Source organism: Podarcis pityusensis, assembly GCF_964106645.2.
Source record: "Podarcis pityusensis genome assembly, chromosome: 7".
Classification (NCBI taxonomy): Eukaryota; Metazoa; Chordata; class Lepidosauria; order Squamata; family Lacertidae; genus Podarcis; species Podarcis pityusensis.
This window is the reverse complement of record NC_138031.1, coordinates 74640690-74659094: the sequence shown is the minus strand read 5'-3', so window position 1 is coordinate 74659094 and position 18405 is coordinate 74640690. Positions and strand designations below refer to the sequence as shown.

General features: G+C 42.3%; 1 protein-coding gene across 4 annotated transcripts in view; it reads right to left on the bottom strand.

Moving 5' to 3' along the window:
- The window catches only part of CDH12 (cadherin 12), a 721954-nt gene that overhangs the window by 137726 nt on the left and 565823 nt on the right, over positions 1–18405 (bottom strand). For all 4 annotated transcript variants that reach the window (XM_081014754.1, XM_081014753.1, XM_081014756.1 and 1 more), the window contains one exon: positions 17323–17747. In XM_081014754.1, coding sequence (XP_080870880.1) covers positions 17323–17553 — 231 coding nt within the window. In that variant the 5' untranslated portion in view covers positions 17554–17747. The remainder of the gene's footprint in view (positions 1–17322; positions 17748–18405) is intronic.

Genomic DNA, 18405 nt, shown 5'->3' with positions numbered 1-18405 from the left:
ATTGCAACAGTTCCAGAAGCACGTGCAGCAGCAGCACCCCACATGAGTCCAGCACCCGTCTCACCAGTTGGTGGCTTCTTCTTTTTTCCTACAGCTTTACATGTGGAGGAGCAAAACTCAGGTGCATGCTCTTAAAATGGGGCTTTCATGGGTTTTTTCCCCATTGGCACATGTGCACCCAGGGAGGCTGTTTTCAGTCCTCACTTGGCAGCAAGCAGGAATTCTTTTCAGGATTGGCCAGCACAGAGCTGACCTCCCAGCATGGACGTCACTGCAGTTTATCCGAAAGAGGAGGGGGAAGGGAGATCACAGTGTGGGGCAAACACACTAGATTGGCTCGATTAGGAACCTGCAATCCACCAATCACCTCCACCCAATAAATTGTAGCAACACTCATGTTGGGAGGTCAGGCAAATTACAACATCCCTCCCTACTGACTAGCTACTTACAGTTCTTTTGCCGCCCCCCATGTCACTAGTATGATTGGAGCTCTTTCTGCTTTCTTCAACATGCCATTGATACTTCTCTGAGAGAGAAAAATCTCTGCATTTTGCACTGAAATTCCCTATCAGACAAATTCCATTTGCAACTCTGGTCACACAGTATTTTGCACAAGAGAAATGTTATGCCATGGGTTGATCAGAAGCTGGCGCTGTTCCAAACCTTGCACTCTTGAAAAGCAAAGTGATGACACTTGCAATCACTCGGATCAGCCATTTAATTCAATAACATTATTTATCTGTTGACTTCATAAACTGCTGTTTTGTACCCAGCAATCTTGGAAGACAGCCTACACAATACAACAGCCCCTTGACTGTGAACTGAAGTGAGATGTAGAAACAAAAAACAAATGCTTTAAAAGAAGCCGGTCACTGTTTCTGTTTTATGACAGCTGTTAAGCCATACGAATGCAGGCTGCCACTTTTCATTAGGATTTAGTGTGAATTTTCCTTCTGTATCCACAGACTCTCACATTCATAGATTGATTTTACATTTCTTCCAGGGGCATCAATTAAGCTTAAACTAGAAGCAGTTACCTGCTGTTGGATTGAAACAGCTGGTGTTGTCAAGAGAGGACCATTAATTGGTTTTTAGTTTAAAACTAAAAGGTGGGGAAGACTCACAACTTTGTAAATATTTATATTATTCTAATACAGATTTCTTTCTGTGTGTGTGTGTGAGAGAGAGAGAGAGAGAGAGCACACTATGAAAGTTTCTCTATATAGAGTTCAAGGCGATTAAGAGTGGCTTCAAAAGTTCCTGAAGAAAAGAAAAAAAATCCAAAATTCCTTTTCTGGCAGGTGAAGATTCTTGAAATGGTCAGTGTGGAAATTGTGTGAATCCCTTCTCCTCAACAGAAATCCCTCCTCAGGATTTCTCCTCAGGCAAGTGAGCAATGATTTTACTAAACTGAAGAAACAGTGAATAGTACACTTTGTTTATTAAAAGGGCAGAAGTCTTGGTGGGGAAGATTCATAAGGTCAGGTTACACATCTATCCTGCTTCTACTTTCCCCAAGATATTAGGTTGTTTGTTTGTTTAGGGCTGCTCAAAGTAATCTGAAAGGCAAGATTTCTATAGTGGGTATTTTAATTTCTACTGGTGGTACAATTAAACCAAAGCCAATTTCTGTCTTTATTTTCCATCCAGGGGAGGGAATTGTCAGCACCTGAAGGCACAAACACTTGCATAACCTGGCCAAGAATGGAATTCATCCAACTGAAATCTAAGAACAGCATCCATGACTGGATATGAATTCTAATCTGACACTAATTTACAGCTGTAGTTTATGCCTGCAGAATTTCCATTGATATTTTGGGATAGAAAATGAAGCAAGTTGTATTTAGGAGCCTGGGCACATATTGGTTGAAAGACATTTGTTGGTATAAACTACATATAATTTGCATGGGCTAGCATAATAAGATTAGGCCTTCTGAGCAAAATGTTGCAGCCCAAGGATGGCAGTGTTCATGCTCCCTAACCCCCTCACCCATAATGATATTTTATTCTACATCATCTCTTCATTTAACACATCCTTGGGTTCTCAACAAATCTCTTTTGACCAATAGGTGCCCATGCTCTTAAAAAGAATGTACTTCATAGAATATTATTCTACAATATTTCAAATGAGAAGAAGAAGAAAAAGAGTTTGGAATTGATATCCCGCTTTATCACTACCCGAAGAAGTCTCAAAGCGGCTAACATTCTCCTTTCCCTTCCTCCCCCACAACAAACACTCTGTGAGGGGAGTGAGGCTGAGAGACTTCAGAGAAGTGTGACTGGCCCAAGGTCACCCAGCAGCTGCATGTGGAGGAGTGGAGACACGAACCCAGTTCCCCAGATTACAAGTCTACCGCTCTTAACCACTACAACACACTGGCTCTATGAGCTGCAGAAGCATCTCGTCCAGCTTTCTTACTCAGTTGGGGGAACGTGAAATGCATGATGCAGTCACTGCATCCCTCATAGATGGCCATCTGCTGAAAAAAACACCTCCTGAGGAAGGCTACTGTAAAAGTGCTCTTGCCACTATGAAGTTTTCCCTAACATTCAGCTAAACCGTGATGCATTTCAGTTTCCACCCAATGGTTTTAGGTCCATCTGGATCAAAAGAGACCAAGTCTGCTCCCTTTTCTCCATGGCAGCTTTTCAGATCTTCTCCAGGATTCTCTGACTATGCCCAACAAATGTAACAACATATCACAAATGAAAGCAGGGTCACACCACTGTTCAGCTCCCTTCCCCTCCACATGCTTGATGATGGACCCTCTCTGCCATCTCCTATATTCATTTTCCCCACAATAGCCTTCCATCAACTGATTTAAAAGCCAATACAGCATTTGTGCTTTCAGTACTGATAAACTGGGACAGGCATCCCCAAACTCAGCCCTCCAGCTGTTTTGGGACTACAACTCCCATCATCCCTAGCTAACAGGACCAGTGGTCAGGAATGATGGGAATTGTAGTCCCAAAACAGCTGGAGGGCCAAGTTTGGGGATGCCTGGACTAGAATCACACAATTGTCCTACAATCGGTAAACAATTCAAAACATACCCAGCAGTTGCAGCAAATGAAATGACATGGTGTGCACTACTACATGGTGTCAGTGTCCATCTACACACATTTAGATGTATAGGCACTAGAGACAACAAAGCCCACCCTCCTGCCACTCAGAGATTTAACTTCTAGAGACCTTCGAAAAGGAGCTGGAACTTGAACAATGACGGGTCCATCAACTCATGCTAACAAAATGTTAACCAAGTAACCCTAAATGGCGACAATAGGGTGAAACAGATGCATCTGTCACATTGTCCAAAACATTCCAAGATGTTTCCAACCAGGCTTTATCTTTTCAATGGACCTCTTAACCTCCCATAGATGTTGACTCTGGGAGAAAGAAGCAAGAAAAATAGGAGGACTGCCAATGATGCTGCCTTATACAGAGCATCTATCGGTCCAGGTTCAGAAGCTTTTTTCCAGCCTAGAAACTTAGATTTAGCCAAAATTGAATCTGGAACTTCTGCATGCAATGCATGTGCTTTTTCACTGAGCTTTGTTCCCCTCCCCTGTTCCCTCTATACTTGGTATCAATAGATTGCACTATAAACAATGTAGAAGGAACCTGACGGTTTTCACATTTATTGTTCTGGCCAATATGCCAGAACAATAGAATACAAAAGCAGGGCGAGAATATTAATCACAGACCCAAGTTAATAGAAGTTTTCAAAGAATAGAGGGGAACCATAAATAAGTCATTAGCATAATTAAACACACAAGATTAAAACAGGATACACGGCAAGAATCCAAATGCTTTTTTAACCTTAAAATAGGCCATCTCCCTTGTAGCAAATCATGTGCTTCTGAATGAACTCCCCCACTTTCTGAATTATTGCAGCAATCAGCACAAAACATGCTACTTCATATACCTGATTCTAATCCATTTTGAAGAAATCCTATTTTAAGAGCTTTTGAGCCAAAAATAACCCTTGTTTAAGGTAGAATCCAACTGCTCCCTTTCTGTAGGGCCATAGAAGAGGGATTACTCAGACCTCCCTAGTTTTAGAGTCCCTTTCTACATTAGCTGGCAGGAGCTGGTGCAGGACATCTTATGTCAGAAGCTCTGGGTCACATGAGAAAAACCCTTTTTGCAGATTTTCAGAAACTTCTCTGATCTGGTGTCCTCTAGTAGCAACTGAATTGCAGCTCACACCATCCCCGATCATTGACTTTGTTGACTGGGGCTGATGGAAGCAGGTGTCCAATAAGACGTGGGGGACTCTAGCATGAGGTGTCCTCAACTAGGTGAGTCTTTGGTGCAATTCAACAGGGCTCTTCTTACACTCTCTTGCTTGCATGCACAAGTAAGGGGTTGAATTCTTTGGAGCAGGGAAGTTGATAGACATTCAGTGCTAGTAAAACAACAACCCAGCATCAGTCTCCCAAGCGTAACATGAGTTGCTGCAATCCCCCTAAGCAGCTTCTTGCCAGCTGGCTTGAAAACAGAAGATTGCTCCTCTCCCCATCCCCACTCTCAAAACTGCTTCTTTCAGCCCTTCTTTTCATACTGGTCTTAGCCAAAGGCTGGTGGATACGACTGCCACTCTAGTTTCTAAGAATATCAACCATCAAGTAAGCCACTGAGCTAGCCTAGATAAGTTGTTGTTTCATTTTGCACATCAGGATAGCAAGTCAGACTCCAATTTCTCATAAGTTCCTTTCTTCCTTCTTAATCACCTACCATTCCTTTGATCAGCATCTCAGGGTACTCTCCAAGGGCTCATTCACCTGTTCTGCTGCTCAACGCCCACCCCACCCCTTGACCCTTAGGAAAACTACTCTTTAGCGTTAAATAGGAGCAAACAGCAAATTGTGTTATAGCTGGATTGCCGTTTGCTCCTATTTAAAGCTAAAGAGTGGGTCTTTTCTTGGAAAAGGTGTAAGAGAAGATTGAAAACCCATGCCTAGAAAGCACATGTCAAGCATGGGACAAGCGGGGATCTGGACAAGCACTACAAGTGATGTAACAATAATAAGAAAATGGTGAACCTGCTCAGAGCAACTTTGTGCCTCTACTTCCTCACCTCTCATATATTACTGATTTTATTTTGCAATTGAGAAAGGTACCATTGTAGCACACAACAGGCTCTCAAAAACATCAAGCTTTGTGGGCCCTTTATTCTGTCTGATGTTTAGTGCCCTAAAAGTTTACAACCTCGTTCTGAGAAAACCCATTCTCAAAAGTTCACCTTTGAGGTCAACAGTTTCATTATAACTGAACAATGCAGGAGAGGAAATTCAAAAGTGCAGTGCTGGGAGGTATACAACCAGACCCACAAACCAGTTAGGTGAGCATAATTACTTGGAATTTTGTGACATGCAATATAGCCAAACCAGCTTAAAACCAACAACTTAAATGAATGACAGTGTTGTGTGTGTAACCTGTGGTTTGTCCTACTATATTTATGTTTCTGATCCGTTATAATCTCATTTACAGAATATTATGTGCACATGTCAGTCCTATTCTACATCTTAGGAACTATGCAAGTCACTGACCACCAAGCTTTCGTAATCCTCACTTTCCCACTAATGGAAATGTGCAAAGCCAGCTGGTTCAAACATCATGTTCTTAACTAACGTTGAGTAATACTAGGCTGAACATGCTTTCAGTTCCTGAAGCACAAGGATTGCCTGTTCTATGATTCTCTTCACTGACTGGCTTAGATGTAATTTATGAAGCAGGACTCCAGAGATGAACAAATTCCTCAAACTTGCTTGGTCAGGCCATTTCAAAAAGTCAAAAGTTGACATTGCTGACGTAGTTAGGGCTGGGTGAATCTGTTGATTTTGATTTTCTGTCCGTTTCTCATTTTTACAGTCTCACTGTTCAGTTCTCCATATTTCTGTCAGTTTACATTAAGATACTGCCATGATGGAAATTCACCAGCATTTTAATGTCAATTTTACCTAATACAGTGGTACCTCGGGTTACAAACACCTCAGGTTACAAACACTTTGGGTTACAGACTAACCCAGAAGTAGTACCTCGGGTTAAGAATTTTACCTCAGGATAAGAACATAAATCACGTGCTAGTGGGCCGGCGGCAGTGGGAGTCCCCATAAGCTAAAGTGGTACCTCAGGTTAAGAACAGTTTCAGGTTAAGAACGGACCTCCGGAACGAATTAAGTTCGTAACCAGAGGTATACTGTATACAATTTTTTTTTTTTGCAAAACAATTTCCCCTTGTGTTTCCACAACACAACACAATATATTGTGTTGTTGTATGCTATTTTCACTAATATATACAATTTTATGCACACTTTCCCCATCTACACAAAATGGCTGGAGAACTTCAGTTAAAAATTCATCAAAGTACAAATTCTGAAAGATGGGTGTGTTTCTTCCCAATCCATAGACATGTCAGCCCTAGATAGAAGAAGAAGAAGAAGAAGAAGAAGAAGAAGAAGAAGAGGAGGAGGAGTTTGGATTTGATATCCCGCCTTTCACTCCCTTTAAGGAGTCTCAAAGCAGCTAACATTCTCCTTTCCCTTCCTCCCCCACAACAAACACTCTGTGAGGTGAGTGGGACTGAGAGACTTCAAAAAAGTGTGATTAGCCCAAGGTCACCCAGCAGCTGCATGTGGAGGAGCGGGGAAGCGAACCTGGTTCCCCAGATTACGAGACTACCGCTCTTAACCACTACACCATAACTGCACAGCAGGAGACCCAATGAAAATGTGGAGGCAGGCTGATGGTGGATGTAGCTCCAGCAGATGGGATCTGCTCCACTATCCAAGCACTGATGGTTACATTCTTATCTGAGCAATGTTATGTGATAATTACATTGCTGGAATGGCTACACCAGACAGTTAACCACCCCCAATAGATATAGAGATAAAGGAGAATAGATATAAAGGAGCATCAGCTGCAATTTCTTTTGTCTCCAAATATATAATAATTAATGATACCACACACACAATCCAAATTTGGGTCAATCCAAATGACAGTGACAAATTTGTGTTTCTGCCCATGCAAATTCAATCGACAGGACTAATGTATTGCAAAACATGTTCGGACTGCCCTGAGCCTTGCCTCTGGTGTGTGTTGGTTATTTGTTTATTCATTTCATAGATTTTCATATAATCATAGAGTTGGAAGGGACCACAACAGACATCTAGTCCCAACACCCTGCAACGAAGGAATCTTTCACCCAACATGGGGCTTGAACTTGTATGTCTTCTTTCTGCTCACTCAGAGCAACTCACAATGCAAGACAGATGCAAATTAAAATTCATAGGCGATAGAAGCAATGGGGAGGAGGGAGAGCAAATCAAGAATAACAGAAATTAATAAACTAACCAGGTGGTAAACAAATACTTGCCTAAACAAAAAGTTCTTCATTAAGGCCATAAAATCATCACAAAGTGCAGAACAGACACATATTATTGGGTAGGGACTTCCACCACTAGGAAGAAGCCCCCCTCTTGTGTTCCCACCAGAAATACATCAAAGAGAGATGCTCTGTAGATGTTATCAGAGATTGAGCACTGGGAAGTCTCAAAAGGGTAGAGACAGTATTTTAAGTATTCTGGACATGAGCTGTTTAAGGCTTTAAAGGTGAGCCGTTTTGTGTATATCTGATGCTATCCATCTGCATTGCCATTTGACATGTCAGAAGTTTGATGTGCCATTTTATGCGTCGGTGATTTCATAATGGCCATTCTAGGGATTCTCATGACTCCAGCTTAGGTCCAGGCACTTCAGTCATCTCCTGATGCAGAGTTCTGGGTACATGGAAACCTTTCCAGAGAGGAACCAAGTGATTTTGCCCATCTCTAACTAAGTATTAAAACAACTGCTCATTAGATCTAATTTGCAGTGTTCACTCCAGAGCCAACAACTGAACAACTGTAATGTCCTTCTCAAAGGACTGATTGAACATATGTTTAAAGCAATAGCCCATACAGCATCATCTGTTATCTATCTTTGAAACTTGACATCATGCATATGAATAGTAGGAACACCAGACTGCTATTTTCTGTTTCTTTTGGAAGCAGCTGTTTTCAAGTTGCATCTAGAGTCGAGTGGGATAAACCCCTTATAAGAACATTAACAGTGGAGAAAATTAGCAGAGCTCTGTGCTATGTGTCAATAACACATAGGCTGCAATCAGAATAAATGTAAGAATCTGAGTCCATTCCCAAAATAGTATTTACGCACAGTTTTCCCCAGGCATGATACTGGCATGGGGAAAATTGCACCCACTGAATTTATGGTCAGCAGACTAGGGGGTGGGATATGGACCAAATTCCTGCTATTCTCTCTTCCCCCTGCAGCCCCATGAAATCTGCTTGGGCTGAGGTGTCTCCCAACATGCCGGAATAGATTCAGACATGTGAAAGCTTCAGAACGGATGGATAATCACACACACACACACACACACACACACACACTATGCTCCCCTCCCAATTCTGCTGATAGAAGCCTTACCAACAGGAGATACAACACATCTCCAAACCTACGTGAAACCTACTTTGCAAAACATTCCCTCAGCATGAGCAAAATAAAGCACCAGGCTAAAAGCAGCAGCAGCAGCAGCACATGTGACAGGTTAAAAGGCAGGAAGGGAAAGGACAGTATATTCTGTCCTATTCATGGAAATGGAGGGGACACTGAGCTTCGCTTTCAGTCACAAGACTCTTCAGTCCAGTTTTCACTAGGACTTCATATGCCCCATGCTCCTTCCCCTGTTTGAACATCTCTTCTGGCATGAACCCAGTCCTTAACTCTGAAATGTACAAGACAACATGCCTGAAGGAATTTTAACAGCCTTATCAGCCTCAACTTGTTTTACCTATGGTGAAAATTCACTACAAAGGTTGGGTTTCATTGACATTTTGATCATAACTCTATCTGTTGTCTAGGGTTGCCATATTTCATAAAGTGGGGGGAAAGCTTCTTTTTTGCAAAATCTCAGGGGGAAATGAAGTTCATGAGCTATTTTTAAGGGAAATCACCAATTACAACACTACCGACATGGGTTGCCATACGTCCGTATTTTTCCAGATGTTTCAACGATTTCCACACGGACACCGTTTCCAATGGCCAACCACCAGCTATGTCCGGGAAATTCTGGATGCATGACAACCCTATGATTGACCCACTCTGGCCTGTCATAGCTTCCCACAATGCTGAAAGAGGTGTGTGTTTATTCACTGCTATCAGTTCAGGAAGTATAGGTTACTGATATCCGTTACAGCAGCCACATTTGCACAGTCAAATCCTGGATTAATAAGCAGAGATATTCAGGATGCACAGCCACTTTCTTCCACCCCGATGGAGGTGAAACAAGCAAGCCAGAATATGAAGCCATGGAAACTGGCTTCCAGATCCCGGTTACTTTGGAGCCATTAGTTCAGATGTAATGGGAAGCTATGTGTTACTGCTTCTTCTTCCTGCCTTGCTCACAAACTTGTATGCATGGAGGAGTGAAATGGGGAGCCAAAGGGCAGCTTATATCTCATTCATTAAACTGAGATTTGTTTGTGCAAATGTGACTACTAGTTCTACACTCCTCTGACCAGCACAAAAAGTAATAATTCTGACAGACTTAAGCCCAATTGTTAAGGGGGGGGGGGAACAGCTTAGATCTCCTTTTGCCCAAGTGGGTTTAAAGGGTGTCTGACTCTCGCCTGTAAAGCTGAAATATTTCCTTCAAAATCCTGTATTCTGATATAATATGAAGGCATAAGGCACTTTGATTTACAGCTTGGGTTACAATGGCCCAAGCGGACTGTCATAAGGATTTTTTAGTGATGGGTTTGAAAGTGTCAACCTCAAGCACTATTTCAGACTCTCTCACCATGAACTTGCCTAATCCCCATCAGTTTCTGCAACCTGACACTTTTTAAGATACTCTCCCGGGGGTGGGAAGCCAGCATAAAATGGATTGAGAGTTTGGGCTGATAGCATCTGACATGTCTGCTGTAAAACTCTCCAGTGCTCTTCCAGGTGGCTTCCAAAATTAACTAGTCATCCCAAAATGTTTAGTGAAATTGGTGGCTGATTTAATAGGTCCCATTAAAGCCCTATTTATAAATTACGCTGATATTGTTAGTGCTGCAGTTCTATAATAAGTCATGGAACGATCACTGCACCTGTCAGAATAGCACACCACGATAGCCTGATCAGAGTATGGGGTAAGGAATTGCTATTTTTAAAACAAACAAACAAGTGCAACATTGAAAAGTGTACATTTTTGACAAAGCCTCTCCTCCTCCAAGAGGGGAGGTGTTGTGGGCGGGATGCCATTTCCACATCACACAGGGGTCGTTATGCCCCCTGCCCCACTCACCTGGCTGGCACACCACGCCCACAGGTAAGCGCCCAACCGGGAGGCTTGGAGGGGGTGTGGTTTGCAGTTTAAGATACTGCTGCGCCAGCCATTCTGCCTCATTTTCCGCCTTCTCGTCGCGAGTCACCCACCCTCCACTCCCTTAGAGCTTAGGGCTTAGTTTTTCTCTTGACCTTGCTATGGAGCTTAGGTTGGTCGCCCAGGTTGCTCAGGGGGCCTGGTAGGAATTTTTCCACCTGGCATTAGGCCTTTTGGTTTTTTCACCTACCTCGCAGCAATCGTCACAACTTTCTTGGTATTGGCAGTTAGGTTAGGCATTGGAATGTGTTGTTGGTGTGTGGAAGGGCTAGGTGTGGCCATCGCCTACCCCTTCAAATTTGGGTATTCCGTTAAAGGATCCGTCGGTCATGGATCCTGTCCGATGCCTGTGTGGCGGGGGGCCATGGCACGACCCTCGGTGACATCAGGGGAGAGCTTATAGTTGTATTATCATCAACAGGCTCCACCTTCTGGTGAATAAACCCCCTTTGGGCTCACCCCTCTCCGAGTGGGTGGAGTCAATCTGTCGTGGTCCAATGCCTAAGCCAATACCTTCTCACTTGCTGTAATCAATAAAGTTGTGGCCTTTTCTTGCCCATTAACCTTATACTCTGTGTCTGTGTGTCTTCATTCCACAAAGCGGGGATCGGGTCCTCGAACCACAACACAACACATATGAAATATAATGGCAAGACAAGTAAGGGTGAAATTTAACTTTCATAGCAATCAGTGACAATGTTTTCATGGGTTTTACTGGAGTTTGCTTGCACCCAAAATTGTAATCAGCTGCATACATTTTTGTTTGTCTTAAAGAACCTTTAACACATATAGTATCTTTAGGCCTCTGCAGGAAAGTAGCAGTTCATTTATAAAAATAAAAGTTCATAGCTTTTCATTTGGAAGAACTTTTACCAATAAGAATAATAATTATAACCCTTTGCAAATTATAACCCTTTGGATGGAATTTGGAATTGGACATTTGGGAAATTTAATATAGGATGGATAAATACACTTATTTGTTGTTTAATTCTAATTTTATCAGTTGGCAAGTATGCACCAATTAATAAAATGTGACATTGTCTGACAAGCACGTATGTAGGGGCTACTGGCTACTGAACCATGTTTTGCATAAGAATTAAAATCTGTACAAAGCCTAGTCCCCTTTACTGGCTGCAACAATAAACACACCTCTGTTTATGTCTTAGGTCAGAAGTACATTCATCATAGTAAATACCTGCACTTCAAATTTTTGCATCTTAGGTGTGGGAAGCAACTGGTTGGGGAAGGTTTAAGCACCCTTCATCCAATACTCCATTGTCCCCTACTCTGATTCAGGGAGGAAAGACATGGGTTTCCCGTGAATTTGACAATTTTGCTTTCTCTCAATATCTTGTTTTCCAAGTTCAGATCTCCAAATTTCCCCATCAATTTGCAAAAAGTCCTCGTGAAAAAAATTCATCAGGATTTAAAGCAAAGTTATCCCAATATACGCATGTTTATATGTGCAAACTTTACCATTGCAAAATGCATCTTTGTATACATTACTTGGCTGGAGAATTGTATCGCAAGTGTCACTTTTGAAGGATGGCTGTGTTTAAGGTCAATATTGTTTTGGAAAGTACAAAATAAGCAGGTTCACCTTTGAATGTGAACCGAATCAAATTTCTTCCCCATCTCCATTAGTCCAGTGTCTTCCCCCATCCATGCAGTTCATCCTTATTCATCAACAAATCCTTAGAAAACCCTTTAAATCTATCACTGACCCTCTCTCTCGTGTCAGAAAATATCACTTGTGACATGCCATGAAGGAAGAAGTGGTAGAAATTCATTGTGGTGTGCACTATTTGCTGATGTTTAACAACAGCCATAGTGTGAATTTAACAACAAATGCACTCTATATGATTGGACCAGTCATTTGCATATATATTGCTGTAGTTTGGAACAACAACCTGTTACTTATTTAAGGAAATCATGCAGATAAAGAATTACCAAAAGAGGTGGGGGGGGGGAGGGGAGGAAATCATTCCTTTGACCTTAGGAGCTGGATGCAGCAGCAAACTTCTGCTGGTATAAATCTTGCTTTGATGAAGTCAGCTATAAATGTCAGTCCAGTAGCTGTTCAACAGGCACAGTTTTCATGCTCACAGTCCGTGCTTCCTGGCTCCTTGTTAATGAAGTATCCGTTATGCATTCGTTATTCGGCATTCTATCATCCAGCTCCTTCCATATTTTATTTTTATTGTCTGGATAGAAGCGGCACACTAGGGACACATTTGCTTAAAAGTGTGTGCTTAGTACTCAAGGATGCAACAATATCACTTATCTTAAAGTGAAATTACACCCATGCAGCCTGTGCGGCAGAAGATTCTTTCATCATTACGACTTCCCCCTCCCATTAAAAAATATCTAAGTAACAACTGAGCCATGTTAATCTGATATATAGCCTAATATAGCTGGTCCTCATGCCTGTCTTAATTGTTTAGAGGCACACAGAACATTAGTGGGTACAACTCTTACATGAGCCATCCATCTTTGCTGGAGTCTGGAAACTGGCATACAAACAAAAAAACACACCTTTAAATGTGATCATATCACATTTGATATAGAGGAATAAGAATTTAGGAATCCACCTCATCGACCAAACAAAAGATTCATGTAATATCTACAGCATGCTAAGGCTTCAGCTAAGAACAAAGCTCTATTATAATAAATGTACAGCTTCAGCCAAGACTTACCTCTCCTCATATTACAGTGACATTAAAACGCTTACACCCACCAGGAACATATGAGCTCACACCACTATAAATAATTCCAGGTTAGAAGATTCCTTAGCGCCAAACTAGACATTATGGTGGGCATAGGACTACAGTTGTACCTTGGTTCTCGAATGTAATCCATTCCAGAAGTCTGTTTGACTTCCGAAATGTTTGAAAACCAAGTCATGGCTTCTGATTGGCTGCAGGAGCTTCCTGCACTCAAGGGAAGCCACGTTGGATGTTCGGCTTCCAAAAAACGTTCAGAAACTGGAACGCTTACTTCTGAGTTTTCGGTGTTCGGGAGCCAAAACGTATGAGTACCAAGGCGTTCAATAACCAAGGTATGACTGTAGTGCCACAACCATGCAGTACTTCTCTGAGGCTCAGGGTAGGAGCCCCCGGTCGACAGGGAAGCACAGGGACTTCTTGGCAGGCCCCTGGTGGGGCGCACCAACCAGCTTAGCCCTTTGAGGCCCTGGGTAAATGTACTTGGCTGACCCCACTGCACAGGTCTGGGTACTGCTGAAAACAACACCCCAGGTCATGTTGTCTGCTTTGTCCTTGCATAATGTATTTTCACTTTGCCTGCGACGCAGCATCCTTAAATTGTATGCTTCAATTGCCATGTCACACCGGGGCAACCAATACGGTAAGGCAGAGGCCAATGGAATGGAGCAGGGGCATGGAAATGCATGGCGTGACAATGACTTGTCATGAGCTAAATGAAGCTACATGTAACAAGAAGTGAGGGGAGATGCGACGTGGGCCTGTCAGTTTGGATGGCAGCCTCACGTTGACTGCAATGTGTGGTTTGGCCTTTATTCTCTTTCCTTGGTTGACTCGAGCACGAACTCTCAGCCATGTGGGGCAAGGGCAATATTCCTCAAGGAGTATATTATTATATTCCTTAGAGTTCTTATACATTGTACATTGCGTTGTACTGTATGGGCATCTGCAGGATACCCACTAATGCAGATTTAAGGGGTATAATTAGGGATAGAAAGATCTGTCAATTTCTGTTTCCTTCTGTTTCTGTTTTTCAGCCTTAAAATTGGTTTGCCCTATTTCTGCATATGTTTGGGTATTATTATTTTTTTTAAAAAGGCTGCATGAACTTTGATTTTTTTATGTACCGTACGTCTCCTAATATGCAAACATTTGCCAAGAAAACACATTTTTGGAAGTAATTTTACCTTAACAGAATGCATTTTTGTACATGTACAAAAAATTGTGCTGTACACACATTTGCACGCACTTTTCTCTGATATTAACATTTTTGTATGCATTCTTTGGTTGGGGAACTGCATCACAAATTTTAGAGAAGTGTGAATGTGGAAGGGTTTGTGTATTGTTTTGGTTCAAGTATTGCTGTGTGAAATGCAGATTTGGTAGTTTTGAACTAAAATGCAGACTGAATGGATTAGGTCTTACTATAATTAGTGAAAATATGCAGTTTACCTAACCGAGGAAGAATCTATAGTCAAATGATGAAGTATATATAAAAAATATGGCTATGACACAATCTGCTGTAGGGTGATTAAAGGATAGAATAGAAACACATTGCCTCATCCACCACTACCTGCTCAGACTCATGTCAATTCTTGAATTGTGAGGGATGAAATGTCCCTCTCAAGATCTAGTTGGGGGGATCTTTGCATCTCTGACATATTGCTTTCTTTCTCCCTCACCGAAAGCCAAGTCAGTTCTCTCTGTGTGAGTGCGCATGCAAATGATAAGAATGACAGGCAGGGAATATGACACTGGAAACTGTCTCTGAATTCTAGCCTACCATTCAGTTACACAGATACTTTTGATGAAATATACAAATTGGGAGTTACAGTGAAGCTTATTCTGCTCATATGAAACTACCATTTTGCTTCCTAAGATTCACACAGACACACACAATAGCTCTCACAAATATGTGTAGGAAATTATTTCCAAAACAGGAATGCAATCACAGCTAGCTCTCCTTCCTCATTCACACATGCTACTTAAATAAGCAGAAACCATACAAAAGGATCCACCATGTCAGATTAACCTTTCAAGGTCACTCAGCACAACAGAAAAGTTGCAAGGAAGGTAAGGGGTCAGAAGGCACAGTGAATGTAATAACATCTCCTATAACAACTCCTTTAGAGTTATAGAAACAGAGGCTTTTATTTTTCTTCCAGTAAATAATTTTGAATTGTTTTACAAAGCCATAGAAGCTAGACTGAAGACAAAGAATAGTTTGAATACATTTTGAGGCTGAAGCGAAACAGGTCTGGATTGGGTCAGTGTCTGAATGGGAGAGCCTAGGAACCAAGTGTACGCTGCCTTGGGTTCAATGCCGGAAGAAAGATGGCATGTAAGTTTAAGGGGGAAATACATTACAATACTTTAAAAGATAGCTGAAATTGTCAAAATGGAGGCACCCACTCCTTTCAACAACTCCCCTATCATGTGGATCATTATGAGACCCTTAAATTGAGATTGAAGCAGCTTAATATGGATGTAGACCAATGTCAATCTATTACTGCTTTCTGGGGACGCAGGTGGCGCTGTGGTCTAAACCACTGAGCCTCTTGGGGTTGCCGATCAGAAAGTCAACAGTTCAAATCCTCATGACAGGGTGAGCTCCCGTTGCTCTATCCCAGCTTCTGCCAACCTAGCAGTTCGAAAGCATGCCCATGTAAATAGACAAATAGGTGGTGGGAACATAATCGGCGTTTCCATGCACTCTGGTTTCCGTCACAGTGTCCCATTGTGCCAGAAGCCGTTCAGTCATGCTGGCCACGTGTCCCACATGTCTGTGGACAAACGCTGGCTCCCTTGGCCTGAAAGCGAGATGAGTGCAGCAACCCCATAGTCGCCTTTGACTGGAACTGTCGGGGGGGGGGGGTCCTTTTTATCACTGCTTTCTATTGGATCTTCGATTCTACAATCATTACTGTTTATCACTATCACCTAATCTAGACCCAAGAATTGCTGTGCCACTTCCAAACTGTGCCAAGTTGGTTCTCCTGACAAAAAGTGTCATACATTATTTATCCAGAAAGATGCATCAGTGCATTGAGGGAAGCATCCCGAATCTTTAAAATGGGCATGTGAAAAGTACTCTTGACAAGCAAACGTAATAATCAAAGTGTAATAGACTTGCTATTTGTGCAAACAGGAGTCACTGGGGGTGGGGTGGGAACCACAGCAATTTAAACTCAGCATATAGAAGAATAAATATGACCATGAATTTGCCACACAAGAAAGTTCCAAGACATTTCTGAAAATTAAACATTCACTCAGAGGCTTTGTTGTATGAATTGGCAAAACAAATTCTGAAGCTTATCTAAACATGTTAAGGCTGAAATCCAAATCACTTTTGCTGAGGCGATGGTAGATTGGGCAGAAGATGTCCTCTGCTCAGTCCTGCCTGCCTCCACCAGTGTGGAACACCTGATTCTGCCTGATTAGAAGTGCTGTGGTCACTCATGAGTGGTAGCCTGCAGAAAACCTTGAAATGGGGAATTCTTGAGGGATGGCGGGACAGAGCTGGCCAGGAATTCAATAGACCCTGTGCCAGGCCCACAGTCATCACATGGTGGTTTCAGACACAATCCAGCGACGATATCTGCATCAGCAAAATGATTTGCCTGCCCTGTGTGGGTGTGCAGTGGCCCTGCTATTTAGGACTAGTTTTTACTTAGTCTAAAACAAAAACAAAAACACCTCATTATGGCGACCTATCCTTCAAAGATTGCTTACTGTATCCTCTGTGACTATTGATAGCTTCCTTTTTAAGCCACAGAAAACCAATGTCAACAATTCTGTATAAAAAGCACGACATTCAAAAACACGATTTCATAAAAGTTAGACTACAATACACAGTGGTACCTTGGTTCTCGAACATAATCTGTTCGAGAAGTCCGTTCAACTCCTGAAACCGTTCGAAAACCAAGGCACGGCTTCCGATTGGTTGCAGGAGCTTCCTGCACTCAATCGGAAGCCGCAGAAGCCACATTTGACATTCGACTTTTGCAGAATTTGGAAGATTTAAGCTGCAATCCTATAGTTACCTGGGAGCAGGTCCCATTGAACTCACTGGGGCTCACTTCTGAGTATAGGATTGTAATGTTAAAACACATGTACTTCTTTCATACAACATTTAGTCCACTGAGCTTTTTAGAAGACTAAACATTTACCTTTCCCACGTACTGGGGTTCGGAGCCCATGTATTCTTCCAACACAAAGAACTGATTCCACACCCAGCCTCGCTTGACCCGCACGGCGGGTGTCCTCCTCTCTGGTGCTGTGACAACATTTCCCCTCAGCTCACCTTCTAAAGTCTGTTGTGGTTGTGGATGAAGTGGCTTTAAGAGACCTCCATCGAATAGGACCCAGAGAACCAGGGATAAGCAGTTCCTTGTAAGCATTGGCGATGGTTTCCCTACAGCAAGCAATTAAAAACTCCAACGGTGAATTTCGAGCTGAAGAATCCAGGTTTAAGGCTGTCCGTGGGCCTCCACCACTTGGCTTCTGAGGTTTTTTTTATTGCCGAAATGCTAATGCAGACATTAATCCTTCTGGTGACAAGGTTTCTGCCGCATTAAATTCCATCTAAAGAGACCTATAAAAGAGATTTACATGGCAACATGAAATTATATAAAATTACACTGAAGTATTCATCCAAACTCTCAAGCACACGTAGTTAGTTTCTAAAGACGGGGAGCGAGAGACAAACACGTTGTGGAGGCTGATATCCTTTTGGTGTTTCAGACTGCAACATCCAGTTGCAACAGAACGCTGCGTGGGGACTAGAGGAATGCTTCATTCTGCTTTGTATTATTTTAGTGTCTGTCTGAAGAGAAGCACGCAGCCCGCCCTTTATGGCCCAGTTATAAAATAAAGCCGTTACGCACCAGTGAATTCAGATATTATTTACTCAGGATTCATTCGGGGGAAGCAGAAGGGGGAGCACTGAGAGAAAGAGTAAACCTATCAGTAGGTATGGTGGTGTTGCTACCTACATCACAGTGTCTGTGTGTGTGTACACACACACACACACACACACACACACACACACATTTATTAAAGCAGTGTGTTTGTGTTTGCTTAGCTTTCTACAGATTTTTTTAAAAAGTAGTCAGGAGACAGAGAACTTTGGAGGAAGAGGAGGAAATGAAGGTATCACTCTTGTGAAAGGAAAGGGCTGTGGAGGAGTTGAAGGAAATGAGCAAAGTGGATAGAGAAATGGAGAGAGTCAGAGAGGAAAGCTGTTATGAGAA